The sequence below is a fragment of the Nicotiana tomentosiformis genome, chromosome 12, assembly GCF_000390325.3.
Source record: "Nicotiana tomentosiformis chromosome 12, ASM39032v3, whole genome shotgun sequence".
Classification (NCBI taxonomy): Eukaryota; Viridiplantae; Streptophyta; class Magnoliopsida; order Solanales; family Solanaceae; genus Nicotiana; species Nicotiana tomentosiformis.
The window spans coordinates 41512276-41524025 of record NC_090823.1 but is presented as its reverse complement, the minus strand read 5'-3'; the positions used below and the strand labels follow the sequence as shown (position 1 = coordinate 41524025).

General features: G+C 41.0%; 2 protein-coding genes and 2 long non-coding RNA genes across 4 annotated transcripts; 3 read left to right on the top strand and 1 right to left on the bottom strand.

Moving 5' to 3' along the window:
- Window positions 1-764: 764 nt before the first annotated feature.
- On the bottom strand, window positions 765-3126 carry LOC138903574 (uncharacterized). The gene is made up of 2 exons (XR_011412856.1): window positions 1409-3126; window positions 765-1236 (listed from the first exon to the last, which is right to left on the bottom strand). It is a non-coding gene; the product is annotated as an uncharacterized lncRNA (long non-coding RNA).
- A 78-nt stretch (window positions 3127-3204) lies between these two features.
- Window positions 3205-3963, top strand: LOC138902529 (uncharacterized). The gene has a single exon (XM_070190408.1). The coding sequence runs from the start codon at window positions 3205-3207 to the stop codon at window positions 3961-3963; it is 759 nt and encodes a 252-aa protein (XP_070046509.1).
- Window positions 3964-4083: 120 nt separating this feature from the next.
- LOC138902528 (uncharacterized) lies at window positions 4084-5118 on the top strand. Its single transcript, XM_070190407.1, has 3 exons — window positions 4084-4295; window positions 4403-4474; window positions 5016-5118. Exons 1-3 carry the CDS (start codon window positions 4084-4086, stop codon window positions 5116-5118), a joined length of 387 nt encoding a protein of 128 aa, XP_070046508.1.
- A 681-nt stretch (window positions 5119-5799) lies between these two features.
- LOC138903573 (uncharacterized) lies at window positions 5800-6572 on the top strand. The gene is made up of 2 exons (XR_011412855.1): window positions 5800-6047; window positions 6135-6572. It is a non-coding gene; the product is annotated as an uncharacterized lncRNA (long non-coding RNA).
- The last annotated feature ends 5178 nt before the right edge of the window (window positions 6573-11750 follow it).

The window sequence follows — 11750 nt, the reverse complement described above, 5'->3', positions numbered from 1 at the left end:
TATCGGTGAAATTATTGATATAAATGATTTAGCCTTAGTCATGCTTTATATCTTGAGCACACATCCGCACTTTTAATTATTATATCCTTGTGTATTTTATTGATTATTTGTGAGCATATGCAGAGTTGGAGATGAAATATTATTTCGAACTGCTATGATTATTACATATTTGGATGTATTGAGTGGATTGATTTGGATATGATACAAGGTTTATAGTGTATATTGTTATAGAATGAGGTCTTTGCCGTGTAGCGTGTGGATCTAGATCCATCCCTCTATGGTTGCCCTCTCATGTTTCTCTCTTGATGGCATATTCTCATTTGATGGCGTACATGCATGTTGTGAGACAATAATAGAGTTATAGTTGTTCTGATATGGGATCTGATAAGGTGGATTTTGAGCATAAGAGTGAAAACTTTGACCATTCAAGTGAATCATTTATGCCATTTCATGCATACTATATGCATTTTAGTTTTTTCATTGCAAAAAAAATCGTTCATGTTTCTTAGCCTTAAAAAATAATTTTAATGGCAAAAATTTTATTTTGAGTTTACTTTCCTAATAATTAGGATTTTTAAATCAACTAAGATTTTAGTTGTTAATTCTCTCCATATTCAACAAGCTAGAAAGTCATAATATTTAGAATTTTAAATCAACTAGAATTTTATCTAATACAAATCCTTTCCTTATAACTTTATGGATAACTATATTTGTGTCACGACCCAAAATCTAAACTTGCGCCAAACACATCAAAACAACTCGGATTCACATCAAATTTTGTACACTAGTTTCAAATAACACAACGTACTTATTTCAAGTTCTGGAACAACAATCTAGACCTGGTAACATTGAATTCAACATATCGCGATTCACAGTGCCCAAACAATAAATTTGCTCTTTGCTAACGCGACTCAAAGCCTGCGATCGCAATGCACACCCCTATGGCCAAAAACTAGAAACTAAAAATGGCCTAGAAATGGTCTTAAACCACCCCGAAACTCATCCGAGTCAATGGGAACCCCGTCCGAACATACCAACTTGTCCAAGTTTAGCCAATTAGTGCCGAAACCTTCTAGAAATATCCAAATACAAATCCGGGCATACGCCCAAGTCCACAATCATCATTCGGACCTAACGGAACCATTAAAACTCCAATCTGAGGTCAAATACTAAAAAGTCAAACTTGGTCAACTCTTCGTAGTTGAGAATTATTCTTCCAAATCAATTCTGAGTCACCTGAAAACCAAAACCGGCGATTCACACAAGTCATAATATATCATACGAAGATACCCAAGACTTCGATAGATGAACAGAATGCAAATGCTCAAAATGACTGATCGGGTCTTTACATATTTCATTCATTTTCCTCCAATACGATGTGTGACATCCTTGTCAATATCACCATTACCTTGATTAATAGATCTGAGTTGCTTGAAACTCCCCTTATTAGGGATGACTTGTGAATCTAGCCTCACTTTGATGTCTGTATCATGACACATTGCTGAACTTGCATTCCAAATACTTGGTTTTAGTCCTGCTCATCTTAACCCTTTTGACTCCAGAGTTTGTCTTCAAACCTCTACCCTCGCATTAACACCACCTCGCATCTCTTCAATTAGTAATAACATGCACCATGGAACCTCCTCTTGAGTGTGCTGTGTCAGAACATCCATCGCCGGGTCAAATAAAAATGGGCTAACCACGGATCCCTGATGCAAGCCCATCCCGACATGGAAGTGCTCCGAGTCTCCTCCCACCGTCCTAACCCGGGTCTTAACGCCATCATACATATCCTGGATCACCCTAGTATAAGCTACAGGCACACCTCTAACCTCTAAACACTACCAAATACTCTAGTGCAAATTATTTTAGGAGAAAAATATTTTTGATAACTTTTAACTAACTGAATAATCAAGAAAATCTCTTGAATTCTTATAAGATCTCAGATGAACCCGGTAGTGCGTTTTTATTGGAAAGGAGATTAGGATTTGAGTTCATCCTCATATAGGGTCGAATTATTTGGTTAATGTGTTGATATATATTATTTTCCAATTCCTTGCAACAAAGGAATATTATACACATTAAAAGCTCGTGCATTCAGTTAACAAGCAATTCAAGCAAGTTCTCATGAATGAGTTTGATTCCATGCTCATCCAAAAGAATATGAAGGCTGGAGTAGTTAGTCCGTTGCAGTCTTATGTATAACTTTAGTCCAGTCCTAGTTCAGATATATTAAGGTATTGAGTTATAATTATACTTTTTAAGTTAGAGTTGACTTGAAAGTATGAAAAATTCGCGTGAGCCGTTAAGAAAATAGTTAGAGTTAAGTTTGAATATTGCAGGAGTTGTAATTTAAATAATTTGACTCCTTTTGTTTTAGTGAAATTGGGGTTAAATACTACCGGATAGGTCAAGCTTTTGCACCTTTTGAGCCAGGTGATTTTTCACCTAAAAATATCTATGTTCTTTAATTTTCCACACTTGATTTTATCACATTTCACGACATAAGCTAAAGAACCAGGTTTCTTTAGACAAATTCTAGGGGCACTCAGTTTAACAAATTCAAAATGCAATTGACTTTTCTTAATCCACATAATCATTTGTATTTCGGGAAATACACTATTTTGGCATTCGAATAAAATAAAACGCTCATATACAGTGTTTCATAGGGCTGGATCGTCAGGCAAGATGTTTTACTTAAGGCACAAGCCCTGAAACATGATGCATAAGGTGCATTGATCTTTAAATTTTTTAACGTTATAATTTAATAAAATATCACAATAACATAAAAATTTCAAAATTACATTAAAAGTTTACAAAAGTAAAAAAATTAAAGAAACTCATAGAAAATAAAATATCTAGCTTTGGGTGGTTATGGCGAGGTGCATGGCGGCTTCGGCTTTGGGGATAGGAACGGAGGCGGAACTTCGCTTTTGAATTTTGCTAAAGCATTTGAGCTGGTGATTGCGAACTCTAGCTTTCCGAAGAGAGAGGAGCATTTGGTTATGTTCCAAAGTACGGCGGTGAAGAGGCTCTTGGTGATGGTTGTGTAAGGATTGCAAGGTGATTCCGGGGGAGATCCTCGCGACGCAGCATAGGCTCTTGGTGATGGACGTTGTTATCATGATAAAGGATAAAGCTCAAGAGTTGGAGGGGAGTTTATCGACTATGGGAGCCTGAAGGAGTAGTGGGGACGCGACCGCTATGTGGAAGACGACGGCGAACTGTATAAGGGATGTGGCAAGAGAGGTATTAGGGGTCTCGAGAAGTTACTCTGGCGGGTACAAATGTGACTTGTGGTGGAATGAAGTGGTCCAAGGTAAAGTGGAAGCGAAAAAGGTTGCGTACCTGAAATTAGTAGGGAGAACATGCGAGGAGGAGAGGAGAGAAAACAGAGAGGGGTATAAGGTAGCTAGGAAGGAGGCAAAGTTGGCAGTCACAGAGGCTAAGACTGTAGCGTTTGGTTGTCTGTACGAGGAATTAGGGGACAAAGGCGAGGATAATAAGTTATTTCGACTGGCCAAGGCGAGAGAGAAGAATGCTCGGGATCTGGACCAAGTGAGGTGCATCAGAGATGAGGAAGGTAGAGTATTGATAGGAGAGGCGCAAATTAAGCGGAGATGGAAGACTTACTTTCATAAACTTCTGAATGAAGAAGAGGACAGGGATATTGTGCTAGGTGAATTGGGGCATTCAGAGAGTCACCGAAAGTTTGGGTACTGTAGACGCATCAAGGTTGAGGAGGTAGTGGGGGTTATGTGTAAGATGAGTAGGGGCAGAGTAATCGTGCCAGATGAAATTACGGTAGAACTTTGGAAGTGTGTGGGTAGATCAGGCTTGGAGTGGATGACTAGGCTGTTTAATATTATTTTTAGGGCGAAGAGGATGTCGGATGAGTGGAGATGGAGTATGGTGGTACCATTGTACAATAACAAAGGTGATATCCAGAGTTGCAATAACTAGAGGGGTATCAAGTTACTAAGTCATACTATGAATATTTAGGAGAGGGTAGTGAAAGTGAGGGTGAGAAGGACGGTGTCTATATCCGATAACCAGTTCGAGTTCATGCCCGTCCATTCAACTATGAAAGCTATCCACCTTATTAGGAGGTTGGTGGAACAATACAGGGATATGAAGAAGAATTTACACATGGTGTTTATTGACCTGGAGAAAGCGTATGACAAGGTGACTAGGGAGGTCCTTTGGAGATTCCTGGAGTCAAAAGGTGTGTCGGTCTTTTACATTAGGGCGATTAAGGACATGCATTATGGAGCTAAGACTCGGGTTAGGACAGTGTGAGGCGACTCTTAGCATTTTTCGGTTGTTATGGGATTGCACCAAGTATCTGCACTCAACCCGTTCTTATTTTCCCTAGTGATGGATGCACTGCCACACCATATAGGGGTGGCGTGGATAAAATAGAGGTTAACATCTGGAGTTTTGTCGGGCAAGAAAGTGTCACTGATGCTCAAAGGTAAGTTTTATAGAGCGGTGGTTAGACCGGCCATGTTGTATGGGGTAGAGTGTTAGCCAGTTAAGAACTCACATATCCAGAAGGTGGAAGTAGCAGAAATAAGGATGTTGAGGTGGATGTGCGGGCACACTAGGATAGATAAGATTAAGAATGAAGATATTCAGTAGAAGGTAGGCATGACTCTTATGGATGATAAGATGTAAGAAGCAAGGCTCAGATTGTTCGGGAACGTGCGGAGGAGAAGCCTAGAAGCTCCGGTAAGGATGTGTGAGCAATTGGCTTTTGGGTGGTACGAGAATAGGTAGACGGCGACCTAAGAAGTATTAGGGAGAGGTGATCAGGCAGGACATGGCGTGGCTTCAAATTTTTAAGGACATGGCCCTTGATAGGAAGGTGTGCAGGTCGAGCATTAGGGTTGTTGGTTAGGAGGTAGTTGAGTATTTTTATACATCGTTCCGGGTGAGAGACTAGTCTGATAGGGTTTTGTCTTAGACTGCTAGTGGTTAATATTGTGTTCATATTATTCTTTCATTTTTCATAGTACCGAGCCTTACCTACTTGTTATTGTTATTGCTTTTCATCTGTTTTCTGGTCCTTATGTTGCTGTTATTATTTCTGTGATTTCTGTTGATGGTACTGATTAATTGTCTTTGTTCGTCTTCCTGAGCCGAGGGTCTTTCGAAAATAATCTCTCTACTCACTCAGGGTAGGGGTAAGGTGTGTGTACTCACTAGCCTCCCCAGACCCCACTTGTTGGAATTACACTCGGTTGTTGTTGTTATTGTTGTTGTTGTTGTTGTTTCTTCTTACAAGTATAAACAATGCAATGGAATTAAAGTTATTCCAAGATACGAAATCAACTACAATATCTTAATTTTCAAATAATTAAAAGAAATCATTTTTTTTAAATGATATAAAACTATCTATTTTGCCTCTAAAAGTAAATAATCAATAAACTTTAAGTACTATAATTTAAAATATTATTTCATGATAAATAAATACAAAATTTCTTTCAAATATCAAAGTAATAAAAGTCTAATAATAGACGTATAAACTAAGACATTAAAAATAATCACAAGTGAATATATAAATTTCATTTATCTATTTTCAAAAGAAATACTCAAATAATATGTGGCATCATGATGTTCTCAAATATTAAATTTCCAAGTACATTGGCTGATTATTTGAGTTAATCTCAATCATCATATATGAGAATGCAGTGTTAATTAAAAAATTCGACACATGATTTGCGTAAGAACGGTTAGGTGAGCCCCAAGCGTTGAGTGTTAGGCATATTTAGAAGGCACAATCGGGCGCTTGGGGCATAAGACTCACAAGTGAGACTTAGGGAGTTTTGTAGTGTCCCACTCAAGGGCGAGCCCTGAGCGAGTCGTAAAAAAGCCTTTTAAAACACTGCTCATATATGAGAATTATTTTAAACCCTGAGTTATACTCATATATTTAAGATAAAATTATTTTACTAGCGCTTATTTCGTAATTTTAGTTGTTTATTTTAACCTTGACTTCTTGACCTCAAACAATAATCGCTTTTCTAAAAATTAAGCAACAACAAGCTATTATCATAATAACAAAAATAGAAAATATCGAGGAAATCTTCTACGTTGCATGATATGCATTGGTTCGTATAAGTTAAGTACAGGCAAAAGGGAATGCCAAAGGAAAAATAAAGCATTAGAAAAGGAGGACATTAAGGATCACACCACACATATTTGTATTCACCTCCAAAGAAATGGTATTTCCCCCATTTCACCCTACTCACCATCACCACCGTAATTGTTTTTCCATTTTTGCTTTTCTTCCTCGGTGATTTAGTACATGTAGTAAGCAAAGAAGGACAAGAGTGTGGCTCCAATCAAAGTTCCCACAGCGGGCAAAGAGACAGCAGCATCGCTGGTCGGCGACGGAGCCGGGGCGTCACTTGGGCTCATTTGACCCATGGCAGCGCTCATGGAGGCTGCGGCAACTAGGGCGGCACAAGTGATCTTCTTCATCTCCGTATCTATCAGACGAGTTGAAATATAGGCAGGCGAAAATTAACGTCTCAAAGGAAAGTTGAGATGTAATAGCCGAATTTTCCTTTCCTGCCTTGTGATTTGGGGTTGTGGTGAGGGTTTTTATAGAGTGGGATACGAGACATTATCGGTATTTTGTGCGAACAATTTACCACTTTTTGCATGGAGAAGAGTGATTTTGAGGAAACGTTTTGAACGAGTCTTTTGGTGTGTTAAAAGGTTGTTAATTTATCGTAATTTTCCATTTTTTCCTTCTATCTCCTTATTAAAGATATTTATTTTCCGTAAATGTTGAGGTATGAATAATAATTATATAAAAATTAATGCCATGTTTTGAGAAAGTCTACTACTACTACTATTATTATTAATGTTATTATATTGTTATATTATTATTATTATTATTATTATTATTATTATTATTATTATTATTATTATTATTACGATAAATATGTAATGAAGCATATCTTACAGATGATATTCTTGTTGCATGTTTCTACCATCTTTCATAGTGATAATTGTTGAGAAGAGTATGCAATTATATTTTGATGATTAACAAACCATTGCAGAGAACCCAGTTGCATGTTCCAGGTTGATATGCTACTAGAGTGCTATGCAGATAAGAGATATGAATGCCAAGTGAACCAGGTTCGTAATAGACCAATAGTAGAATATTGACCAAATGCAGAATATCAGAATACCCATGCAAGTTGGATTCCTCAGAAAGTCATTCATGACATTCATTTTCTCCCTTTTTTGATTTCTCCATGTTTTGTATCATTACCTTTCTTTGAATCCCTTCAATTCCCTACAAATAATATGTCAATTAGACGGGTGATCAAAAAGGATTTTGTTTTAAAAGAATAAACTTGTGTCACGAACCTCATAACACCCTTCATGGGTGAGACCTTGAGCAGAACCTTCTCCCCAACCATGTAAGCAACATCTCGAGTCTTCCGATCTGCATAACTCTTCTGTCTGGACTGGGCCGTACTAAGCCGATCCTGAATCAATTTAACCTTTTCTAAAGCATCCTGAATCAAGTCTGTACCCAATAGCCTAGCCTCGCCCTGCTCAAACCAACCCACCGGAGATCTACATCGTCTCCCATACAAAGCCTCATATGGAGCCATGTGAATGCTTGAATCGTAGTTGTTGTTGTAGGCAAACTCCGCGAGTGTTAGAAACTGATCCCATGAGACCCCGAAATCAATGACACAAGAGCGTAGCATGTCCTCCAATATCTAAATAGTGCGCTCGGACTGTCTGTCCGTCTGAGGGTAAAATGATGTGCTCAACTCAACCTGGGTGCCCAACTCTCGCTGCACGGCTCTTCAAAACTGTGATGTAAACTGCATGCCCTGATCTGAAATGATAGATACTGACACACCATGAAGGCGGACAATCTCTCGGATGTAAATATCAGCGAACCATTCTGAAGTATAAGTAGTTTCAACTGGAATGAAAAGCGTGGACTTGGTCAGCCAATCCACAACCACCCAAATAATATTGAGCTTCCTCGATGTCCGTGGGAGCCCAACTATAAAATACATGGCGATCCGCTCCCATTTCCACTCTGGAATCTCTAGCCTCTGAAGCACTCCACCCTGTCTCCGATGCTCATACTTCACTTGCTGACAGTTAAGTCACCGAGCTACAAATCCCACTATATCCTTTTTCATTCTCCTACACCAATAATATTGCTTCAAGTCCTGATACATCTTTGCGGCACCCGGATGAATAGAATACCGTGAACTGTGGGCCTCCTCAAGAATCAACTCATGTAGCCTATAAACAATAGGCAAACAAATCCGACCATGCATCCTCAATACCCCATCATCCCAAATAGTAACATCTCTAGCATCACCGTGCTAAACCGTGTCCTTGAGAACAAGCAAATAAGGATCATCATATTGGCTCTTTCTGATGCGATCATATAAGGAAGATCGAGAGACCATACAAGCTAGAACCCGGCTGGGCTCCTAAACATATAATCTCACGAGCTGGTTGGCCAAGGCCTGAACATCAACAACAAGTGGTCTCTCACCAATAGGAATGAATGCAAGGCTACCCATACTCACTTCCTTTCTACTCAAGGCATCGGCCACCTCATTGGCCTTCCCAGGATGATACATAATAGTGATATCATAGTCCTTTAGCAGCTCCAACCATCTCCACTGCCTCAAATTTAAATCCTCCTGTTTGAACAAAAATGCTGGAGACCCCGATGATCTGTAAACACCTCACAAAACACACCGTAGAGACAATGCCTCCAAATCATTTATGCATGAATGATGGAAGATAACTCCAAATAGGGGACAAGGTAGTTCTTCTCATGAGGCTTCAACTGACGCGAAGCATAAGGAATTACCCTACCTCCCTGCATCAAGACACACCCAATACCGATCCGAGAAGCATCACAATACACTGTATAAGAACCAGAAGCTGAAGGTAGAACTAGAACTGGAGTTATGGTCAAGGCAGTCTTGAGCTTCTAAAAGCTCTCCTCACACTCATCTGACCATCTGAAAATAGCACCCTTCTGGGTCAACTTGGGCAAAGGCGATACAATAGACGAGAAACTCTCCACGAAGCGACGATGATAATCGGCAAAGCCGAGAAAACTCCGAATCTCTATAGCTGAGGACGGTCTAGGCTAACTCTGAACGGCCTCTATCTTCTTCAGATCCACCTGAATCTCCTCACTGGACACCAGTGCCCTAAGAATGCCACTGAACTAAGCTAAAACTCATATTTGGAGAACTTAGCATAAAGCTTCTCCTCCCTAAACCGCTGCAACACAATCCTCAAATGCTGGGCATACTTCTCCCGGCTACAAGAGTACACCAGGATATCATCAATGAACACTATGACAAACGAGTTGAGATAAGGCTGATATACACTGTTCATCAGATGCATGAATGATGCTGGGGCATTGGTCAGCCCAAAAGACATCACGAGGAACTCATAATGACAATAACGTGTCCTGAATGCCGTCTTTAGAATATCCGAGTCCCGAATCTTCCACTGGTGATATCCAGACCTCAAGTCAATCTTGGAGAACACCCTCGCTCCCTGAAGCTGGTCAAATAGATCATCAATGTGTGGCAATGGATACTTGTTCTTGATTGTAACTTTGTTCAACTGCTTGTAATAAATGCACATCCGCATAGTACCATCCTTCTTCTTCAGAAATAGAATTGGTGAGTCCCAAGGCGACACACTGGGCCTAATAAACCCCTTATCAAGGAGTTCCTGAAGCTGCTCTTTCAATTCCTTCAACTCAGTTGGTGCCATACGGTACAGTGGAATAGAAATGGGCTAAGTGCCTGACACCAAGTCAATATCAAAGTCAATATCCCTGTCGGGCAGCATGCCCGACAGGTCTACAAGAAACACATCCGTAAAATCTCGCACTACCGGAATAGTATCAATATAGGGAGTATCAATACCAACATCCCTCACAAAGGCCAAATAAGACAAACAAACCTTCACAACCATCCGTTGGGCCTTCAAATATGAAATCACTATACTGGAACATAGTCTAGAGAACCTCTCCACTTGATCCTTGGCAACACCGATATCACTAGTTTCACGGTCTTAGCGTGACAATATAGAAGCGCATGACATGGAGACAACCAATCCATACCGAAGAACAGGTCGAAATCAACCATACTAAGCAAGAGATGAACTCTAGTCTCTAGTCCTCCAATAGTTACTACACACGACCGATATACCCAGTCCACAACAATGATGTCGTCCACCGGTGTAGACACATGAACAGATGAAACTAAGGAGTCACGGGGCATATCCAGATAATAAGCAAAATATGATGATATATACGAATAAGTGGAACTAGGGTAAAATAATACAAAGACATCCCTGTGGCATACTAAGACAATACCTGTAATTACTGCATCTGAAGCAACAACATATGGTCTGGTAGGAATAGCATAGAATCAGGCTTGACCGCCACCTGATCGGCCTCCCCCTTTTGGGCGACCCCTAGCTGACTGAGCCTCACCCTGAGCTGGTTGGGCGGGTGATGAAGTAACTGGAGCTGAAGTCGTAGTCTGACTCTTCTGCTGAGCTGGACCTCCCGAACGATGGGGACAATATCTCTATATGTGACCCAAATCTCCACACTCAAAACAACCCCTCTCTGAATATGTCGGCAAGTACTGAGGCAGACCCCGAGAACTAGAATACCCACTAGAAGCACTCGGTGCAGAAGAAACCTTAACTGAAAGAGAATGGGACGAACTCTGAGTTGGTAGGGCACTGAGTGATGACTGACCCTGATGAGTACTGTATGAACCATGGCTGGATGATGCACTATTGTGAGCTAGATGAGCCCTCTGAGTGTGGCTATAAGGGCGACCCCTACAATGGTAGAACTGACCCCCAGAAGGAGCACCACTGAAACTATCCGAGCTACGAGGCCTCTTGGCCTCCCTCTCTCCACGCTCCTGACTGCGGACCATCTCTATCTATCGATCAATGTCAAGCACCTCATCAAAAGTAGCACCAGACACCCTCTCCCAAGTTATAAGCAACCGCATCTGATATGTGAGGCCATCAATGAACCTCCTAATCCTCTCCCTATCAGTGGGAACCAACCAAACTGCGTGATGAGCCAACTCAGAAAACTTTATCTCGTACTGTGTCACAAACATGCCCTCCTGACGTAACTACTCAAACTATTTGAGCTGCTCCTCCATGCGAGAATGTGGCACGAACTTCTCCAAGAAGAGAACGGAGAAGTCCTGCCATGTATGTGGTGCTGAACTGACTGGCCTAGGCCTTTTATAAGCCTCCCACCATCTGAAGGTAGCCCCAGTAAACTGAAAAGTAGTGAACGAGACGCCACTGGTCTCTAGAATACCAGTCGTGCAAAGAATCCACTAGCACTTATCCAAGAAGCCCTGAGCATCCTTTGACTCGGCACTACTAAATAATGGAGGCTGGAGTCTCCCAACTCTCTCAAGTCTTATCTGCTCATCATCAATAATAACGGGGATCATCTGGGCCTAAGCAGCTACAACCGATTGGCCTGGTAGTACTCCCGCTGTCTGAAGTCACTGCATCACCTGCTCTGGAGTACGGGCAGAGGGGTTATGAGTACCTCCCACGGCCTGAGAAGTGGCTGGTGCGGCCTGAGCTGAAACTACCTGAGCAAGGCCACTGCAAACTGTTAATATCTGGGCCAATGCCACCTGAAGGCCTGGAATCACAATGGGCACAGC

Excerpts from the sequence above, each read along its gene's own strand:
- LOC138902529 (XM_070190408.1), top strand. The coding sequence starts at position 3,205 with ATGTGGAAGACGACGGCGAACTGTATAAGGGATGTGGCAAGAGAGGTA.
- LOC138902528 (XM_070190407.1), top strand. The coding sequence starts at position 4,084 with ATGAAAGCTATCCACCTTATTAGGAGGTTGGTGGAACAATACAGGGAT. Across the intron at positions 4,296-4,402 it reads AAGACTCGGGTTAGGACAGT|GGGTGGCGTGGATAAAATAG; the intron begins GTGAGGCGACTC and ends CACACCATATAG. Across the intron at positions 4,475-5,015 it reads AGTGTCACTGATGCTCAAAG|TACCGAGCCTTACCTACTTG; the intron begins GTAAGTTTTATA and ends CATTTTTCATAG.